This window comes from Choloepus didactylus, chromosome 19 (assembly GCF_015220235.1).
Source record: "Choloepus didactylus isolate mChoDid1 chromosome 19, mChoDid1.pri, whole genome shotgun sequence".
Classification (NCBI taxonomy): Eukaryota; Metazoa; Chordata; class Mammalia; order Pilosa; family Megalonychidae; genus Choloepus; species Choloepus didactylus.
The window spans coordinates 32,506,270-32,527,074 of NC_051325.1; the positions used below are offsets into that span (position 1 = coordinate 32,506,270).

General features: G+C 43.3%; 1 protein-coding gene across 1 annotated transcript in view; it reads right to left on the reverse strand.

The window, feature by feature from the left end:
* Window positions 1-8,813: 8,813 nt before the first annotated feature.
* Window positions 8,814-20,805, reverse strand: part of TMC2 (transmembrane channel like 2) — a 71,984-nt gene continuing 59,992 nt past the window's right edge. The window contains exons 13-19 of the mRNA XM_037811868.1: window positions 19,698-19,826; window positions 17,449-17,516; window positions 16,385-16,624; window positions 13,650-13,775; window positions 11,713-11,791; window positions 10,745-10,862; window positions 8,814-9,031 (exon numbers count right to left, since the gene is read on the reverse strand). Coding sequence (XP_037667796.1) covers window positions 8,814-9,031; window positions 10,745-10,862; window positions 11,713-11,791; window positions 13,650-13,775; window positions 16,385-16,624; window positions 17,449-17,516; window positions 19,698-19,826 — 978 coding nt within the window. The remainder of the gene's footprint in view (window positions 9,032-10,744; window positions 10,863-11,712; window positions 11,792-13,649; window positions 13,776-16,384; window positions 16,625-17,448; window positions 17,517-19,697; window positions 19,827-20,805) is intronic.

Sequence of the window (20,805 nt, forward strand, 5' to 3'; positions counted from 1 at the left end):
CAATGGAGATTTATTAACTTACAATTTAGTTTTTCGGCTCTGAAAATGTCCAACTCAAAGCATCAGCAGGACGATACCTGGACTCTGAAGACAGGCTACTGGCATCCAAGACACTTCTGTCACATGGGAAGGCACATGGTCAGTGTCTGCCGGTTCTTCTCTCCTGGGTTTTGTTGCTTCAGCTTCTGGCTTCTCTGTCTGTGGCTTTTTCTCTAAACTTCTCTGGGTTTCTCTCTATTTTATCTCTTAGCTTCTGTATGTGTTTTATCCTCTTATAAAGGACTTCAGTCAGATGATAAAGACCCACCTTGAATGAGGTGGATCACATCTCAATTGAAATAACCTAATCAAAAGATCATACCTATAATAGGTCTCCACCCACATGATCCATTCTTGGGTACATACAGCCTCCAAACTACCACACCAATCTATCCTTCCGTTTTTTTTATTTTGTTTGTTTGTTTATTAAATTCAGTTTTATTGAAATACATTCACACACCATACAATCATCCATGATATGCAATCCACTGTCCACAGTATGATAACATAGTTATGCATTCATCACCACAATCTATCTCTGAACATTTTCCTTACATCAGAAAGAACCAGAACAAGAATAAAAAATAAAAGTGAAAAAAGAACACCCAAATCATTCCCCCATCCCACCCCATTTGTCCTTTAGTTTTTATCCCCATTCCTCCACTCATCCATACACTAGATAAAGGGGGTGTGATCCACAAAGTCTTCACAATCATACTGTCACACCTTGTAAACTTTTTTTTTTCATTTTTATTGAGATTGTTCAGATACCATACAATTATCCAAAGATCCAAAGTGTACAATCACTTGCCCCTGGGTACCCTCATACAGCTGTGCATCCATCACACTTAATTTTTGTTCAATTTTTAGAAACTTTTCATCACTCCAGACAAGAAATAAAGTGAAAGATAAAAAAAGAAAAAATGAAAAGGAAACTCTAAACCTCCCCTATCCCTAACCAACCCCCCTCAATTGTTGACTCCTAGTATTGATATAGTACGTTTGTTACTGTTTATGAAAAAATGTTGAAATACTACTAACTGTAGTATATAGTTTGTAATAGGTATATAGTTCTTCCCTGGATGCCCCTCTATTATTAACTTCTAATTGTATTGTCATACATTTGTTCTGGTTCATGAAGTGATTTCTAGTATTTGTACAGTTGATCATGGACATTGCCCACCATAGGATTCAGTTTTATACATTTCCATCTTTTGACCTCCAACTTTCCTTCTGGTGATATATATGACTCTGAGCTTCCGCTTTCCACCTCATTCACACACCATTCGGCGCTGTTAGTTATTCTCACATCTTGCTACCAACACCCCTGTTCATTTCCAAACATTTAAGTTCATCCTAATTGAACATTCTGCTCATACTAAGCAAGAGCATTAACATTTCTTCCACAAGGCAGGAGGGAGAGTCAAAGAAGGTAGAGAGGCAAAAGAAAGAGGAAACAAAAAAATGACAGCTAGGAAGCAGCAAAAGGAAAAATAACCTTACATCAAAGTAGAATAAAGAATCAGACAATACCACCAATGTCAAGTGTCTAACATGCCTCCCCTATCCCCCCCTCTTACCTGCATTCACCTTGGTATATCACCTTTGTTACATTAAAGGAAGCATAATACAATGATTCTATTAGTTACAGTCTCTAGTTTATGCTGATTGCATCCCTCCCCCAATGCCTCCCCATTTTCAACACCTTGCAAGGTTGACATTTGCTTGCTCTCCCTCGTAAAAGAACATATTTGTACATTTTATCACAATTGTTGAATACTCTAGATTTCACCAAGTTACACAGTCCCAGTCGTTATCTTTCCTCCTTTCTTGTGGTGTCTCACATGCTCCCCACCTTCCTCTCTCAACCGTATTCATAGTTACCTTTGTTCAGTGTACTTACATTGTTGTGCTACCATCTCCCAAAATTGTGTTCCAAACCACACACTCCTGTCTTCTATCACCCTGTAGTGCTCCCTTTAGTATTTCCTGTAGGGCAGGTGTCTTGTTCACAAAGTCTCTCATTGTCTGTTTGTCAGAAAATATTTTGAGCTCTCCCTCATATTTGAAAGACAGCTTTGCTGGATACAGCATTCTTGGTTGGTGGTTTTTCTCTTTCAGTATCTTAAATATATCACACCACTTCCTTCTTGCCTCCATGGTTTCTGCTGAGAGATCCGCACATAGTCTTATTAAGCTTCCTTTGTATGTAATGGATTGCTTTTCTTTTGCTGCTTTCAGGATTCTCTCTTTGTCTTTGACATTTGATAATCTGATTATTAAGTGTCTTGGCGTAGGTCTATTCATATCTCTTCTGTTTGGAGTGCGCTGCGCTTCTTGGATCTGTAATTTTATGTCTTTCATAAGAGATGGGAAATTTTCATTAATTATTTCCTCTATTATTGCTTCTGCCCCCTTTCCCTTCTCTTCTCCTTCTGGGACACCAATGATACGTACATTATTGTACTTTGTTTCATCCTTGAGTTTCCGGAGACGTTGCTCATATTTTTTCATTCTTTTCTCCATCTGCTCCTTTGCGTGTAGGCTTTCAGGTGTTTTGTTCTCCAGTTCTTGAGTGTTTTCTTCTGCCTCTTGAGATCTGCTGTTGTATGTTTCCATTGTGTCTTTCATCTCCTGTGTTGTGCCTTTCATTTCCATAGATTCTACTAGTAGGTTTTTTGAACTTTTGATTTCTGCTGTATACATGTCCAGTGCTTCCTTTACAGCCTCTATCTCTTTTTTTTTTAATCTTCATTTTATTGAGATATATTCACATACCACGCAGTCATACAAAACAAATCGTACTTTCGATTGTTTACAGTACCATTACATAGTTGTACATTCATCACCTAAATCAATCCCTGACACCTTCATTAGCACACACACAAAAATAACAAGAATAATAATTAGAGTGAAAAAGAGCAATTGAAGTAAAAAAGAACACTGGGTACCTTTGTCTGTTTGTTTCCTTCCCCTATTTTTCTACTCATCCATCCATAAACTAGACAAAGTGGAGTGTGGTCCTTATGGCTTTCCCAATCCCATTGTTACCCCTCATAAGCTACATTTTTATACAACTGTCTTCGAGATTCATGGGTTCTGGGTTGTAGTTTGATCGTTTCAGGTATCCACCACCAGCTACCCCAATTCTTTAGAACCTAAAAAGGGTTGTCTAAAGTGTGCATAAGAGTGCCCACCAGAGTGACCTCTCGGCTCCTTTTGGAATCTCTCTGCCATTGAAGCTTATTTCATTTCCTTTCACATCCCCCTTTTGGTCAAGAAGATGTTCTCCTTCCCACGATGCCAGGTCTACATTCCTCCCCGGGAGTCGTATTCCACATTGCCAGGGAGATTCACTCCCCTGGGTGTCTGATCCCACGTAGGGGGGAGGGCAGTGATTTCCCCTTTCAAGTTGGCTTAGCTAGAGAGACAGGGCCACATCTGAGCAACAAAGAGGCATTCGGGAGGAGGCTCTTAGGCACAACCATAGGGAGGCCTAGCCTCTCCTTTGAAGCAACCGTCTTCCCAAGGGTAAAACCTGTGGTAGAGGGCTCAACCCATCAAACCACCAGTCCCCTATGTCTGTGGTCATGTTAGCAACCATGGAGGTGGGGTAGGCGAATACCCCTGCATTCTCCACAGGCTCCTCAAGGGGGCACTACATCTTTTTTTTTCCTTGTTTTTCTTTTCTTTTTTTTTTTTTTTTTAACTTTCCCTTCTTTTTTAAATCAACTGTATGAAAAAAAAAGTTAAAAAGAAAACAAACATACAATAAAAGAACATTTCAAAGAGACCATAGCAAGGGAGTAAGAAAAAGACAACTAACCTAAGATAACTGCTTAACTTCCAACATGTTCCTACTTTACCCCAAGAAAGTTACCTAATATAGCAACATTTCTGTGAACTTGCTCCTACTATATCCCTCTATCTCTTTTGCAATGTCTTCTCTAAACTTTTTGAATTGATTTAGCATTAGTTGTTTAAATTCCTGTATCTCAGTTGAAGTGTACGTTTGTTCCTTTGACTGGGCCATAACTTTGTTTTTCTTAGTGTAGGTTGTAATTTTCTGTTGTCTAGGCATGGTTTCCTTGGTTATCCAAATCAGGTTTTCCCAGACCAGAACAGGCTCCGGTCCCAGAGGGAAGAAATATTCAGTATCTGGTTTCCCTGAGGGTGTGTCTTAGAAAATTGCTCCACCCTTTGATGCCTGGGGTCACTGTGCTTTTCTGCCCAGCAGGTGACGCCTGTTAGCCTATAATTCTTGACTGGTGTGAGGAGGTATGGCCCTGTTCCCCCAGGCTCTGGGGTCTGGTTCTGAATGGAAAGGGCCCCACCCCTTTCCTCCTAGAGACAACAGAGCCCCCAGGGGAAGGTCATTAGCATTTCAATGGTCTCACTCTCTGCTTGTGCTGTCTCCACCCTTCCCGGAGTCACAGCCCTGGAAACTGAAAATGACTGGGGCTTTCCCCACTGAGCCAAAAAAGAAACAGATAGTCCCCTTCAGACCCAGTCCAAGGCAACCCTCTGGCTCTCCCAGGTCAGTCGTCACCCAAAGCCTCTGTCTGTTTTTTGGGGCTGCGTACCTGTAGTGAGCAGTTCACGCTCGCTACTTAAAACCCCAGTTGGAGCTCAGCTGAGCTGTATTTGCTTGCTGGGAGAGAGCTTCTCTGTGGCACCATGCGGCTCTGCAGCTCGGGCTATGGGGGAGGGGGTCTCCCGACCTGGTTCCGCAGGTTTTACTTACAGATTTTATGTTGTGTTCTCGGGCATTCCTCCCAATTCAGGTTGGTGTATAATGAATGGATGGTCTCATTTGTCCCCCCGCAGTTATTCTGGATTATTAACTAGTTGTTTCTGTTTTTTTGTAGTTGTTCCAGGGGGACTACTTAGTTTCCACTCCTCTCTATGCCGCCATCTTGCCTGAGTCCTATCCTTCAGTTTTAAAGGGAACTCTTGGGTGGGAAGGTGATGGCGTTGCAACATTGTAAATGTGATTAATCCCACTAAGTGGAATGCTTGGGAGGGTTTGGAATGAGAAGATTTATGCTGTAGATATGTTTCCAGAATAGAAAAAAAAGACAGTCTAAAAGACAATTAAATGCCATAGATGATCCTGGATGGTATTTAAGAATAGGAGAAAAGGCTCAAAAGGACACAATTGGGACATAAGGAAAAAAATGAAATATAGAATGTAAGCTTTATATCAATGTTAAATTTCTTGAACTTCTTAACTACACTTAATGTAATTACATAAATGAATATTCTTGTTCATAGGAAATGTATATGTGAATTATATTATTTGTTTAAGGATGTGTGCAACTTGCTCTCATATGTTCAGAAGACAGAGCAATAGATGATGGATGATAGAGAGGGAGGGAGGGAGGGAAAGAAAGAAATGGTAAAGTGACAAAATATTAAAGTTGGTAGATTGGGGTATCGGTGGAGGGGGTTGGGGTATGCTGGAGTTCTGTGTATGGGGTTTGTATTATTTTTGCAACTGTTCTGTAAGTTTGTATTTATTTCAAAATAAAAAAAATAAAGGTAACTCTTGAAAACAGCACATGGAATTTCGTCTTCTATCTGGAGAGTTTAGTCCATTTATATTTATTATGATTTCTGATATATTTTGATTTATTTCTATCATCTTATTATGTGCTTTCTATTTGTTGTGATTTTGTGTTTCTTTGCCTTTTCCTTCCTTCCCTGGAGGCACTCTCAACCATAGGCAACTTTAAGTGAAAGCTTCCATTTGAGTTTTTTTGAAAAAACAGGTGGTATAGGATTTTACTTCCTCCTTGTGAGGGCTGTCTTAAGGATATAAACTGTCAAGGGAGACTTTTTCCTCCTCCACTTTCTGCTAAGGTCAAGATAGGCAAATTCTCTTGCTGTTCCTTTCTTCATGGCAAGTTTATTTCTTATTTCCTCTTATAGAGTATGAGAAGCTTTGGTGCTCCACTTTGCTTGGAACTCTACAGAGCACACCTGCGTCCAGCTCCCTTTTACTGGCTGGTGCCTCACCTCCCAGTTTCTTTGAGTGTACCAATAACAGGGTACACTCAAAAGTGTATCTTCATCACCAAAGGTATGTTCATCACCAAAAGTATGTTCCTATTTATGCAAGTCTGTGTGCAGTGGGGCTCCTTATGGGAATTGAGCATGTAGGTTGGAAGGAATGGAAGGATAGGCCAGGAAAAAAAGTTTCAAACAGTTAAAATTCAGTGTCTATTACATTTTCCTCCAATAAGGAATGCACAAAACAGGGCATGTATATCAGTAAGAACCCCAGCTATATTTCTCTGGATAAACTATTAAATAGACTTTTTAGTTTAAATTGTTCTTAGGTAAGATGAGGAACAAAAAGAAGGGAAGGAAGGAAGAAAAGAAAGAAAAAGAAAGTGTTCATGCCTGATGGTCCTTGAATATACTGAATAGAAAAATTTAAGATGGAATGAACTGGGAGGTCAAACCCAAGAACACAGAGTTGCTAGCAACCATTATCTGCTTTCTAATAACAACAAGCCCCATCACTAAACCATGTCACATCACCACGTGTCCCCTCACCTACACCTTCCTCCTCTATCCATCTTTCTAGCAGAACAGAGGGGAGAACCTTCAAAACTCTACCATACACTTTGGGTGATTGTATAGTATGTGAATATATTTCAATAAAAAAAAAATTCTACCATACAAAGCTAACTGAAAAGAACTTGAGAAAATAAGCAACTCATCAAACAGTCTTAGCTTGGTGGCCTGGTTTCCCTTCTTGATTCTTTTGGTTCCAGCTAAATGGGAAGGTTTCCATTCTCGTGCCTTCCTAATAGGCCATTTTTAAGGCAACCTTAAAGGTAAACTGTTGTTAACTTGAATATTAACCACCGGTTTGATACTAATTTCCCATCCTTTTCTTTATAAAAGCATATATTTATTTAAAATGCCCCTCCACATTTTTAGGTGGTTTAGGTTACTTTTTATCTCACTGGCTATGAATTGTTTATGTCTTGATCTCATAGCATTTAAAGATCTCTGTGTTTGTCAGGAGTGCATATCAGAAGACTATCTGTTAAGGTACCATGAGAGCACTGTTTCAACCATTAAAAAGGTGAAACAAACGTTTCCTTTCGATGTGATACATATTAAGAAATGATGCATAACTGATTCAACAGCTGACCAAAGCCCTCTTCCCAGGCGCTCCTCCATGGACTTCTCTGTTTTGGATATTGATGAACTTACTAAACTGGATTTAATCTTGTTATCACTATTTAGATATGCTGAGCACTGCTTCCCTGAGGTTCCATTTCCTAAGTTTGTCTGTAGTTAGCTTATATAATACAGCCATCTGATAGTCTTACTATTGCACAAATAATTCCTAAGCTACTAAACCTGACCTTCCCACCAAGCACTGAAAAGCATCTCCCTCCTCTTAATAAAATATAACTCAGCATGAGGCACTAGGAACATTTTCTTTAGCCTTACCTGGTCATATGTCCCTACCCCAACTTCATGCAGGTTGTGTGTGAGGTTTTGGTGCTGGGTTGGGAAGGGGAAGGCATTGGGAAGGAACTTGGAAATATGCTAACTGCATAGCTTATGGAATCTATGAAATCTCCATCTCTCCCCTAGGACTCTCTTTGATCACCAAAGAGTGGGGGACTCTCCTGAGAATCTCAGGGGACAGGGTTGGGTAGTGGCTGTAATGGGGGGTGACCGGCTGAGGGAGAGGACTCAGAAACATGGGGTGAGACAGCTCTTGATCCTGAAGCTGCACTGCTTGCCTGGATCTTGGAGCATGGGGTAGAGGGAAGTATGGAACTGCCCGAAAGATACCTGGGCTGCTGAGGAGTCCTGGACTGCAAATCTCACCTTGCTAGGCTTTTGCTCTTTCTAGAAAAGACTTCTTAACTGTTTGCCCTCCCTGGCTTGTATCTCCAGGAGACATTCTGTATAGAACTATGATACGGCACTAGGTGAACACAGAATCACCAGAGCCAAGGCTCTGCCCTGCACCCTTTGCAAAACTCCTCAAGGGAACCATCTTCAAGGTCCCTCATGCAATAACCAGGTTATCAAGTTCCTTTTAGAATTGGTGCATGAAAAATTTTCTGCCCTGAGCGTCTTTAAGTTTCCTTCAATTAGAAAAGAAGGAAACTCACTTGCTCCTGTGCTTTGCTGCTGGGAGGTACCAACGCATTTTTTATGCTTAATGGCATCGGCTTCCCTTAGGCTGGAGGCTGGGGTATCGCCGTCTTCCCTCCCATTGTGACAGGACTTTGGTTCATTTACCTTTAATCTCATTGGCTTCTTGTACCTTTCATTGAAGCCACCTTGATTCCTTTAGATAGACGTGATAGTTAGATGTGTGGGCCCCTCTGTGTTCTCCTCACAGGCACTGGGGGCTGATAGAAACCTGCATCCCAACATATACACTGTGGGAAAAGTCTATGAGGTGGTCCCAGCCCTATTCCTTCTTCCCAAAGTCTAGTCCCAAGAAAAGCCACTGTGTGTCCAGAGCTGCCTGAACTGAAATACTGGGAAGGGCAGTTGGTGGGGGGAAGGCTCTAGCTCCCCTAAAGCACAGATGAAGTCATGGTCCTTCCCTCATGGTAGCCCCAAAGGGCCTGAGACTGATTAACCAAAGATCCCACATTAAAAGGAATGTGCGTGTGTGAGAGAGGAGAGAGGAAGAGAGAAGCCCAATTCGGGTGTGTGTGAGATGGGCGTGTGAGATGGGGTGCCAAGGATCAGCCCTGGGACGGGTGCTTCGGCGGGTCCCAGCATCAGTGGGGAGGCCTCCGCACACTCTTTCCAGAAGCTGACCTCCAAGGATGAGAATGTGGCAGGGGTTGGGCAGAATCTCGTCTGACTCCAGGGGGCTGGGACACAGGTTGGTGCTGGGAGGCAGGCAGTGTGGGCCCACCAGCAGAGCTGGGGCCCCCAGGGCCCTGAGCCTTCTTGTCGAGGATCTGACTTTGGCTGGCAGAATGAGGTGTGGTTCCTGAAAAATGAACCAAGACAATTATGAGGAGGCAGGAAATTTCAGTCTAGTTTCTTGATATTGAATTAGAGCTCTCTGGAACTGTCCTGTAGATTCCAGTTCTGTTTGGCAATGTGGGTCATCAGATTCCCCTCAGGGTCCAAGGACACCTTGGCCTGATGCTTGGACAAAGATTGGGTTGAGGAGTGTGATCTGCTGGCTGGTTTTGAGTTCTGACCTTGGACTAGCCTCTCAGAACCTGGATTTCCTCCAGTGTAAAACTGGGACAATAATAATAACAGCCTCATAGGGTGGCTGACAAGGTCAAATATGATTAGGGAGGAAAGGGGCTGTGTAGATTGTTTGGAATCATATCCATTTCCCTGCATATTCCCTTCCTTCTTTCCCTTCCTCTAACTCCAAGTTAGGGGCAATGGTGGGCCAGCTCTTTACCAAACCCAGGTCCTCTTCTTCTGGGACCCAGGAGTGGACTGAGTTTCCCTTGTGGGTGGGATCTGGGCATGTGACTGAGTTCCTGACTGTGATGTGCACCCCTTCCAGGTGTGCCCTCCAGGCTCTGCCCATTGCTTGATGCAGTTGGAGGCACAGGGTGGAAGGAGCTGGGCCCCTCCATTGTCACTGGAAAAAAGTGGCCATTAAGCAGAAACACCCAATTTGGACTCCATGTTGAATAAGAAATAAACTTTTATAGTGTTTGAGCTGTTAGAGATTTTGGGCCTATTTGTCACAGCAACTACTATCATCCTTGCTAATACTTCAAGAAAGAGAAACTAAATGAGGGCAACTGTAGAGATTACTGGGCATTTTCCCGGCTGAAGCTTGACCATTTCCCTAAGCTCTCCTCCGCACCATAGTCCCACTGCTGTGTAGAGAGCTGTTTGACTTTAAAACAGGGACCACCCTAGGAAAATGGAATCACCTCTTTCAATTAGACCTTCCATGTGATGGTCTGTGATCACTCCCTTTTGAAGCCCTCTGGCACTTCCTTTGAAACTTCTTATGTAGTCCTGATCTCACTCTTTTATTTTAGATATTCCAGTATTTCTCTTTTTAAAGAGAATATAAACTGGTCTGGCAAGAGAAGAAGCTGCTAGATTCAAATCTCCCTATCTCTCATCTTAAAGAAAACATTCAATACAACATGTAGAACACCCGTGGGCAGTTGTGGTCCGTGCCAGTCAACATTCAGAGCATCTGGAGGATGGGGACACCTGCCAGAGAGAGGGAATCTGAGCAGGGCATCAAGAGGGCTCCTACATTAGGTTAAGAAGCCAGACTGTAGGAGAATATAATATGGGAACCAACAGACTCAGGAAAGAAAGTAAAGATGACAAAATCACTAAATTATGAAGAACATAGAAATAGCTAGCTGGACAGACAGTAGTATTTTCCCCATTTTACAGATACTCCCAGCGTTACTACTGCCAGTGCTGCTCCTCCCAGCTAGTTTTTATTAGTTCTCTCTCTGTGCCAGGAATTCTGTTAAGCACTTTACATGCGTGATCCCATCTCATCTTCACCACTCCATGAAGTAGGAGCTCTGATTATCCTTATTTTATAGATCAGAACCCTGAAGTGAGTAACTTGCCCAACTTCATGCAGCTAATAATTGCCAGAGTCTGATTTTAATCAGATCGGTCTGCTTTTTACACACGCGCTTTACCCGGTTCCACGTGACCTCACCGGAAGCACTCGTCACGGAACAGAATTTACCCTCTTTGGTGATTGGGAGGGGTGCGGCGCTTTGGGAGCTGCCTTTAAGTTTGTCCCCTGAATCTCTGGCTGTGGCTCTGCCCTTCATGGATTTGTGGCTCTTCTCCACCTCGCGGAGCTGCAGGAAAAAATTAGCTGTCAGTCCCGGCCAGGGAAAGGGGTGTTTGAGGTCAGAGCACAGGATGGTGAGTGCTACAGGGCAAGGGCTCTCTTTCTGATTCTTGGTAACTGCCTTAAATCGCCCAGGTTACTGATCCTCAGCACTGACTGGGAGGGCAGCCTCTTCAGATTTGCACAGTTTGAAGGAATAGCTGGCCAGGGAGGGATGGAAACCCTTCTATTCCTTTATTTCAATGGCTTTCTTTACATATATGGGTGGGAGGCCAGTGAGATTAACAAAAGTAAGTGTAGATGGGGAACCAGCAGCCAGGCAGAGGAGACTAGATCCAGAGGAGGAGAGAGGACAGGACTGGAGAGGGCTGGGGGCTGCCTCTCATGGTGTGTAGGAGCTGGGGTGGGCGGGAGTGGAAGAGAGAGGTCAGAAGTCAGGCCATCATCTGGGGTGTGGGCAAGGCAGCCTGTGTGTGTGACGGGATCTCAGGACATGTCTTAGGGTGAGGGGCACAAGGAATACATTGTTTTGACAACACTATTTATTTCAGTATTTATAGAATTAATTTTAATCTGTAGGAAATATTGTGGGTACTGGATTTATTATGTACATGCATTGGTTGAATCTGTTGAATTTCTCCCATTCTTTAGCAACCTTTCATGGACTACTGATGTCCCAGAATATAAAAGCATTCTGTTGACTCTCATGAGGCTATTTCCTATGATACATGTATTTTTAGATTTGGTTTAGAAGAAAGCCATTTAGATAATATAACTGAGCTCACAGAGCAAATTAGAAAACAAAAACAGAAACATGACATCTCTTTACCCTCCAGGATGAAAGTTTTGCTACTCACCACTTGGATTTTCTTCCTCAGCTGGGCATTTGCTCGGGAAAGGCTTTTGGAAACTGAGTTCAGGTAGTAGATAGCCAGGCTGCAAGAAAGAAAGCAACTTCCTGTGGTCCAGCCACCTCGGGAAAGGGCAAAAGCTGGGACAGAAGCAGGGGACACTGGAACCGACACTCGGCCTTGGCCTCGGGGAGGATTAAGTGATCTGCCAGTTCTCTAACTGAATTCCAGGAGAAAACATATCCCATCTCAGGAAAGATAACATTATCCATAGCCTCCATGGTTTTTCATCCATAATGTTTGGGATGCCCCCCAAATTTAAGTCATGCTAAAAATGAGACTAAATGATCAATAAACAAGAGAAAGATGACAGTAGTGATAGACCCACAGGTGACTCAGATATTGGAATCATCAAAGATTTAAAAATAACCATGATTACTATGTTCAAGAAAACAGAAAGGTATTGCATTTCACCAGAGACTTGGAATCTATATAAAAGAATCAAAACAGAGTAACTCATACCTATGACCCAGCAATTCCAATTCTAGATGTCTACCACAGAGAAACTTCCACATTTGCACAAGGACATATTCAAAGCTGTTAAATGGAGCACAGTTTGCAATAGCAAAAAGTGGAAACAACGTAACTGTGGGTATATTTATACGGTGGGACACATTAAAGCCAGTAAAATGTGAGCTCATGTATCCACAAGAATAAATCCCTGAAACATAAAGTTGAGTGAGGAAAGCTATGTGGCATGGACCATTCACGAAAAACTTTAAAACTCAGAAAACAATAGCATAAATACATGTGATAAAAGTACCAAAATATGCATGGAAATGATTGAAACTAATCTGAATAGTGGTTACCTTTGGAAAGAGTGGAAGAGAGAAGGATGGGTGGGACTTGAAGTGCATCTGTAATGTATTTCTTTTAAAAAGAGAGACAGATTTCAAGCAAACATTGCAAAATGTTAATATCTGTTTAATCTTGTAGTACTGTATGTGGATGCCTGTACTTTTCCATATATTAGGAATATCTGATGATTTTAAAAAAGCACGCCAAAATCGGGTTTTATTTTAAAAAAGCCAATATTTTCACTAGCATGTTTCAATGCCAGCAATTCAAATTCAAGACTCTCGTTTCCTGTCTTGCTTCTTTTCTTCCTTCCCTAGTTCCTTCCTTGAGTGTTATTTTTTTGCCTCCTGTGCCCTAGGTATGGGGCTGGGTGTTGGGAACATATAGCTCACCAAACCCACCCAAGGCGCTCGGAGATCTCTCAGGCTGTGAGGGGGATAATGAGGAAGGAACCAACCATTTGGTGCATGGTGTGCTTTGTGGTGAAGTGCTGTGGGAGGGGAAGGACTGAACCACCCCCTCAGCAGTCAGGAGCCTAGAGGTCTTTGACATTTCTGGTGAACATTTGGGGATTCTGTCAGTGCGCACCCATATCCTTCTGACCCTACCTTCCAGTGTGCTCCCTGAAGACCTACAACTGCCAGTGCCTGCAACTCTGCCTGATGCTTCCCCACCACCCACAAAAACCTTCCTGCCTGTGCATGCAGCAGGCCAGAATTGCCGGGAAATTAACCCATCTCCCAGAGCCCTTAACCAATGACTGAGAGGAACTGTTCCACAAATGCCTGCAGATTCTTCACTCTTAGGTGGGATAACTTGGAGGCACACATTCTAAATCCCAGAGTTCCCAGCAGGATTACAGTCAAGTCATCCACAGTGGTATCAAGGCTAGTGGTGTCCCTTGCCTTTCCTGTCTCACTTCCCTGCCCCCCAATAAGCTACTTGCATTTGAATCCCTGTCCCAGGGTCATCTTCTGGGAAACCAAGACCAAGGCAGAGAGCAAGAAAGAAGGACCTGCCAAGAAACGTCTCGGCTGCAAGGGGAAGCTTCCGAGGGGCAGAGCCGTGGGCCCTGGCCAACTTACACCATCAGCAGGATAGCTGGAATGATCAGGCCTGGGTTGGCAATGAAAGCGAAGATCTTGCCCAGGAAGGTTGGGAAATCGTTTTCAACGGTCTCTTGGATGACGTCGTACATTCTGTTTTTCCCACTGGGAAGAGAAGAGGACTGGTACAGGGTGCTGAAAAACTCATGTGGCACATACAACCGTGTCCATGCCCCTAGGTCCACAGCCAACACTTGCCACTGCTTTCCTAGAAGAACCAAGCTCTGCTCCAAACAGAGTGTGAGGGAAAAATGCCCAAAGAGCTGCTATTTTGGCTCGGGCTTACACCTGGGTCAGCACACTGGTTCACCTCTCAAATCACATCGGTCTTCTGTGTCTGACACTTCCCTGAGCAAGATAGAAATGGGTTTCTCTTATACTCTAATGGGAGAAAACTGCCCTGATACAGCTGTGAGACCAGCATGGGGGTTCCTCTGGGCCCTCTGGTATGGAAACAGTTCTCCAGAGGCTAGTATGTTGGATGACCTCAAAGGGCCTCTCAAAAATACCTAAAGTTAGAGTTCAGGTTGTAATTCTAGGAGACTGAATCACTCTAAGACACCCTGGCCAATTTGTATTTATGATTTTCTTCAAATACCTAAGATTATGCAGATTGCCTCTCACAAATGCCTGTCCAGAGACCACTGAACTCTGCTGACTCTTGGTTGGCAATTTTGACACCCAGAAGTGGTCTTTAGTGTTTTAAATTCATTGTTCCCCTATTTATTAGCTTTGGGACTCCATGGACAATTTAGTTATTATCTTTCTACCTGCCTCCATACCCTAGTTCTGCCCCCAGAGCTGCTCTCACCATTGTGGCTATTTAAAATAAAATAAAATTTAATTCAAATAAAATAATACAAACATTTAGCTCCTTAATCACACTAGCCACACTTCAAGCACTCAATAATTGCATGTGATTGGTAGCTACTATATTGGAAGAGCAGATACAGAATATTTCCATCATCACAGAAAAGTACTTTTGGTCAGCGCTGCAGGGGTTTCATATTTGTAGGAAAGATACCAAAACTTTCTCTGCCCTAGTTTCCTCGTCTGCAAAATGGGGGTATAACAATAGTGCTTTTTTTCAGAAGATTGTTAGGGCATGTAGAAGTGAATCCATATAAAACATTGAATATGATGCTGGCAAATTATAAATGCTGTCCAAAATGCTGCAGCTAGCAGCCTCACTTTTCTCTTGTGTAAAATTTATGCTGGGATTGACAAACTATAGCCCATGGGCCAAATCCAGCTTGCCACCTGTTCTTGTACAGCCTGGGAACTGCAGTTTTTACATTTTTAAATGGCTGGAAAAAATCAAAAGAATAATAATATTTTGTGACATGAAAATTATATGAAATTCAAATTTTTGTGTCCATAAATAAAGTTTTATTGGAACACAGCCACACTCATTCATTCATGCTACAATGGCAGGGATGAGTAGTTGTATCAGAGACCATTTGTGATGCCTTAACTGCATAGGACTACTGCTCAGCACACTACAAATCACACTGATGCAGTTCCAAATTGATGGTGTCTCGAGTACAATACATATATCATCATAGCATGACATTTTGTTCAATTTTTATTCTACTGCATACCCATCATGTCAAAATAAGGAGAGAAAATTGGATTCCAAATGTCATAATTTTAAGGCACAGTTGAGTGTGGATTATTTTGTTGTTGAATTAGATGGCACTGCATTGACAAGCTGAAAGGCAATTAACAAGAGAAGGATCTAGGTAAGTTCCTTACAAACTGAGAAGTACCAGATCAGCATTTCCCAAAGTGGGTTTCTTTGTATTGATCAGCAGGGCCGAGACTAGAAGGAGGCAAATGAGGCACTTGGGGTGCACAATTTAAGGAAGAACCCACTCTCAGGGTTGTGCAATGCAGGGTCGGTGCCTCGTGTGCCTCAGCCTAGCCCTGAGCCATGTAAGTGTTCCATGAAGAAAGGGTTCCGTGGTCAGTAAGAATGGGAAACATTGGCTTAAACACATTATCTTATACTGCACTGAGCCTCTAGTAAAGGCTTCCAAGTGAGAAGGTGGCTGATATAAGGGGCAGCATGCTCCAAACTACTTTAACCACAGAGCCTCTTTGTGGAGTAGAGAGGGTTTGCTTTCTGAGGGTCACACAGCTGGAAAGAGAGCAGTAGATGCACAATATTTCTCAGTCTACCTCCTTGCATTTATATCTCTTTATATGATAGCCAGTCTCCTCAACTAGTTTGACTTACATCTCTTAACCTGTAGTGCTGTCAAATGCTCTATAGAGCATAGGGGTTCAATTGAGAATAACAGTTGAGAGTCAACTGCAGCTCCCTCACATTTGAACAACACTTGTAATTTTATGGTCATTTCATCTTCAGGATATCCCCCATTACTCATCCTATGGTAAAGAAATTCAGGGCAATAGATCACCCACATGTTCAAAATCCATGTTGTAGCCATTAGCCGCGTGCGGCTACATACATTTAAATTAAAATTAGTTACAATTAGAAATTCAGTTTCTCAGTTGCTCTGGACACATTCCAAGCGCTCAACAGCCACATGTGGCTAGTGGCTTCCGCATGGCACAGCGCAGACACAGAAAATTTCCACCATAGCCGGAAACTCCATTGAACGGCACTAATGATTTGCCCAAAGCTCTGGGACCCCCTGAGCCGACTGCCCTGCTAGAGGAACTGCTCCCGGGCCACCGAGACTCTGCACCTGAAGGGCCCACAGTCAAAGGAGGGCGGGAGGGACATGACGGTGTAGGCCACCGGCAGGAGGCTGAGGAAGAGCACCAGCAGCAGGAGGCCCATGTAGAAGTTGTTGGACCGGGAGGCTTTGAACACACGCTCATGGGGGACGTTGCTGCTCATCACGGCCCAGCATTGGAAGTACATGGACGTCAGCAGGCGCAGCACATTGATGCCCACCAGGCCTGGAGCGTAGAAGGAGCCCATCCTGGAAGGGCAGAAACCGGATACCTGGTTGGCCTGATGGCAGGGAAGGCCAGGGGAGGATGACAGGAGGACGTGGGATGGACAGGCCAGGGACACGAGGCCAGGCTGCTTTCCCTGCAGGGCTCAAAGGAAGAGGCCTCCTAGTCTACAAGGACATTGATCAACCAAGCCAGAGCTACCTGTTCCTCAAGAGAGGGAGACCCCATGAGCCTTCCTGGTGGGGGTTCTGGCTGGGATTTTACCATTGCCTCACCATGGGACAGCTAGTGAAATACAAGGCCCCCTCCCTGCTTCTGCATGGTCTCCATTAAACAGAAAAGTAGCTGAAGTCCTTCAATTAAGAGAATTAGACAGTGGCTTGCAGGGAGTCCTCGGCATCTTGCAAGTCTTTGACTGAAGTTATGCAGCCTCCTTTAACTTCCTTTACAGGGGAGGAAGACATTTCTTCCTACCTCCCTCCTTTTCTCCTTTTTTCTTTTCCCTTCTTTCTTCCATTCTTTCCTTCTTTTCTCCTTCCTCTCTCCCATTCCTTTATTTCTTTCTTTCCCACCCCTCTCCTTCTTCTCTCCCCTCCTTCTTTTTCCTTCTCTCTTCCTCCCTCCCTATTTTCATGGTAGCACATGGGTGGACCAGACTGTGCTAGTTCTCATCTAATCCTGCCCCTGTTTTTCATATGAATGAAAGAGTCCCAAAGGATTCTTTCCAAACAGGCAAGATGATTTGTCCAGCTTCTCCCAAGCCAGTTGAATGACAAACCTGGGAAATAATTCCAGTTTTTTTTGACTCCCTGAATGAGGTGATCCCCAGATGACATGAATAACTCACCAGATCATTCCTTGGTTGAAGATCAAACCCAGCACATTTCCACTAATATCAAACTCGGCGTATGAGGGCTGGAGAGAGACAGAGAAAGAAAGAGGAAGAGAGAGAAAAAGCATGTTAGATGGTGTCAACCAGACCCCACTCCCCGCCAACTAGCCAAGCCAAGACCATTCCATCCCAGAGCCCACTCTAGAAACTGGACAGGGACCTTAACTCAGGGTTGATTTCTTTAACATGTTTCCAAAATTTTAAGAAAAGGTTTAAATGTTCCTAAAATTGAAAGATTTTTCAATGTGAGAGCATGTACCTGCTGGCTGATAGTGTGTTCTTGGAAGGCCCCTGGCCCCTTAGAGGGCATTTTTTTCCAATGCTCTAAACAGAAGTATACCTAGAAATTATAATCAAGGAGTAAATCTCATAATTAATAAAGGGCAAATAATGAAATCAGGGGTCAAATGAAAAGAGGCTTTAAAACAAACAAGAAAAAACTGAATCACTCCCCACCTTCCCTTTCTCCTACTCATCTTCTTCCAAGCTGAGAGCAGTTCATGGAGAGAAGAGAGCTCAGCCTGGTTCAGGTTTTCAGCCTGGCTCTGAGTTTCAGAGTTTTGGTGACTTGTCAAGTATTTGAAAGAATGAAGTGTTTGTGAGCATTGGTGGGGCAGGGTCCTCAGGCAGCAGGTTTAGTCTGTTTCCTAATTTGTCTTCCAGAAATGGAGGTAAAGGGTGAAAGGAATGAGAGGAGGAGGGATGGGAAGTTAGGAAGGGAGGTCGGGCAAACTGGATCAAGGAAGCACACACAATCCAAGCTTATGTGAGGGGTAAACCTTAGGACTTCACATTTTAACATTTTAAAAAATGTTTTATCTGCTGGGTTTTGGGTCCTGCTTAGAGAAAACTTCCCTATCTCAAGATTATAAATATACTTATACTTCCTTTTAGAAATTTATGATTTCATTTTTTTGATGTTTAAAACTTTGATTGACCTGGAATTTTATTTATTTACAGATTTTTTTCCCCTCCTAAAAGGTTAACCAGTTGTCCAGACCTGTTTATTATATAATCCTTCTTTTATCCACTGGTTTATCATGAACTGCATTCCCATATAGGTTGTGTCTAGTTCTGGACTTTCTATTTTGTTCCATTTATAAACTTGTCTGTTTCCTAGTATCAGTTTTAGTTATTATAGCTCCATAATATGTATTCATATAATGGTAGGTCTAGTCCCTTTCATTCTTTTTCTTTTCTAAAAATTTCTTGGATCTTTCCATATGCATATTTTCCTAATGAACTTTAGTATTATTTTTGGATCTTAAACTTACAAGTTAATTTGAGGGCAATGGCATCTTTGCAACCTTAGGAAAGATGTCACCCTCTTTGAGCACAAGGTTCTCTCATCCTTGTTCTTAGACACAATTATGACGTTTTCCTTACTGTTTATAAGGAGTTGAGTGGGTTTGTCTATTTGACGAGATCGGGCGCATGCAGGGTGGGTATGGCCGTAGACTGGTTTGTCTGTTTGAGATGTCTAAAATTGTGGTTGGTGACTAAAAGAAAAAAAATGACAGAAACCGAAGGGGCTGACTGGGGCTGTTTCCCGGGTCAGGTCAGGATGAGGGCTACACGGGCAAACAAGATATGGACCCTCATGCTGGGGGCTCAGCTAGGGGGGGCTCCCCCCTCACAATGACTACGAGGTGCTGTAGAAGAGGAACACACAGGACAGAGGTTCTGGCGGGTCAGAGCAGGCCACCACGGAGAGAAGGTGACTCAGCAGCATTTCACCAGGAAGGGGCGGTGGGGGGAGGGGGCGGAGAAGGGGAGGCATCTCAGGTGGAGGGAGTGAGAGTCCAAAGAAGTTTCTCAGAGCATAATCCAGAAGACAGTGCTAATGGTTACTGTGTTCTTGGTGTGTTCCAGGACTTTCTGAAACATTCACGTCCACATCCGCCCTCTCTGCCCCAAGATCTCAGCCTCCTGGTGGGAGTTGCTGCTTGCTTAGGGGTTGCTCTACCTCCACCTGCTCAGCACTTTTTCCCCAGGCCAAACACCTCCATTTCTCAGATAAAAAGGACACTGGGAAAAAGCACAATTTCCTTTTAGAGGGCAAACAGTTCACTTACAGGAAATACAGATTAAAGACTTGACTATTAGAGACTGGCATTAGACATTCAAGAATGTATCTGCCTGTAAGTGTCAAACAGGACCACTGAAATGCATTTCTGCGGAATGTCTGTGAAACAGTGACCTACAAATCCAGCCTCCAGGTCCCAGCACCAGCAGTAGTTCATGAACCGGACAAAACAGGCCCGTAGGAAGTCCCCCAGCAGGATGGTGATGTATGTCACCAGCATGTCGGACACTGTCAGCCTCATGAATTCCTACAAGGAGGAGCAAGGAGAAAGGTGGTGACCAGGGCAAATTTGCTCACTTCTCCCAACCAGCTGCAGCCAGGCAAACTCTCTCCCATCTACCTGAACCTACCTTCGTGACCCTCTGGTTCTTGGTGGCAGTGTTGTGGAGCAGAGAAAGGATCCCAGGTTTTGGAAAATGCCTAATTAGGTCTCAGCTGTACAAGTTACTAATCGTTTGGCTTTGGAATAATCTATGAACCTGTTGAAGCTGATAATATCACCCTTGCAGGCTTATTGGGAAACTTAGTGATTATGTTTGCAAATTGCCTGGCACATTGGAGATACCCAATGCATGGAAGTTACCACTATTGCACAGATATGGGATCAGAAGTTTCACCCCTTGCTCTGAAGTATGTCTGCCCCAGCTCACACCGAATCTGACTGTTGGTCACTGGAGACAATAGCTGGCTTTCTTCAACTTCTGCTAATCTGGGATTTTTTTTTCTTTCTATTTAGAGAAAGTAATACAGGTTTTGAATAGAGGCACATAGCAGAAGAGCCAAAAGCAAAAAAACAAAGCTTTACTCTGCTTTTGCTGAGTATATATAACTCATTATCATTATTTTTAAATGGAAAAGATGTACCAGATGCCCTCACAGTTTTTAAGACACATCATAGAACTGGAGTTCCTAGAGGACACAGGGGTCTGCTTTACTCAGTTTTCTATCCCTGGGATGATTAATAAATATTTGCTGGATGAACTCCTGGTGAGTTCTCAGTGTTATTCCTCAAGAACTCAGGTTAATTCTCCTAAGTAAAAAAGTAAGCCAACCTGCATCAAGTCTCCTTTCTGTGCAAGGTGATGCTCTGGGGCCATGGAGGAGTTGGAGGATACAGATGGCTGGGGCACCACACCTCAACCCCCCATTACCAACTGGCTCAGAAAGAAACAAGCTTTAGTCGATGGGAAAAGAGATGGGCGGTCAGGAAGGAGGGCCAGAGAGGT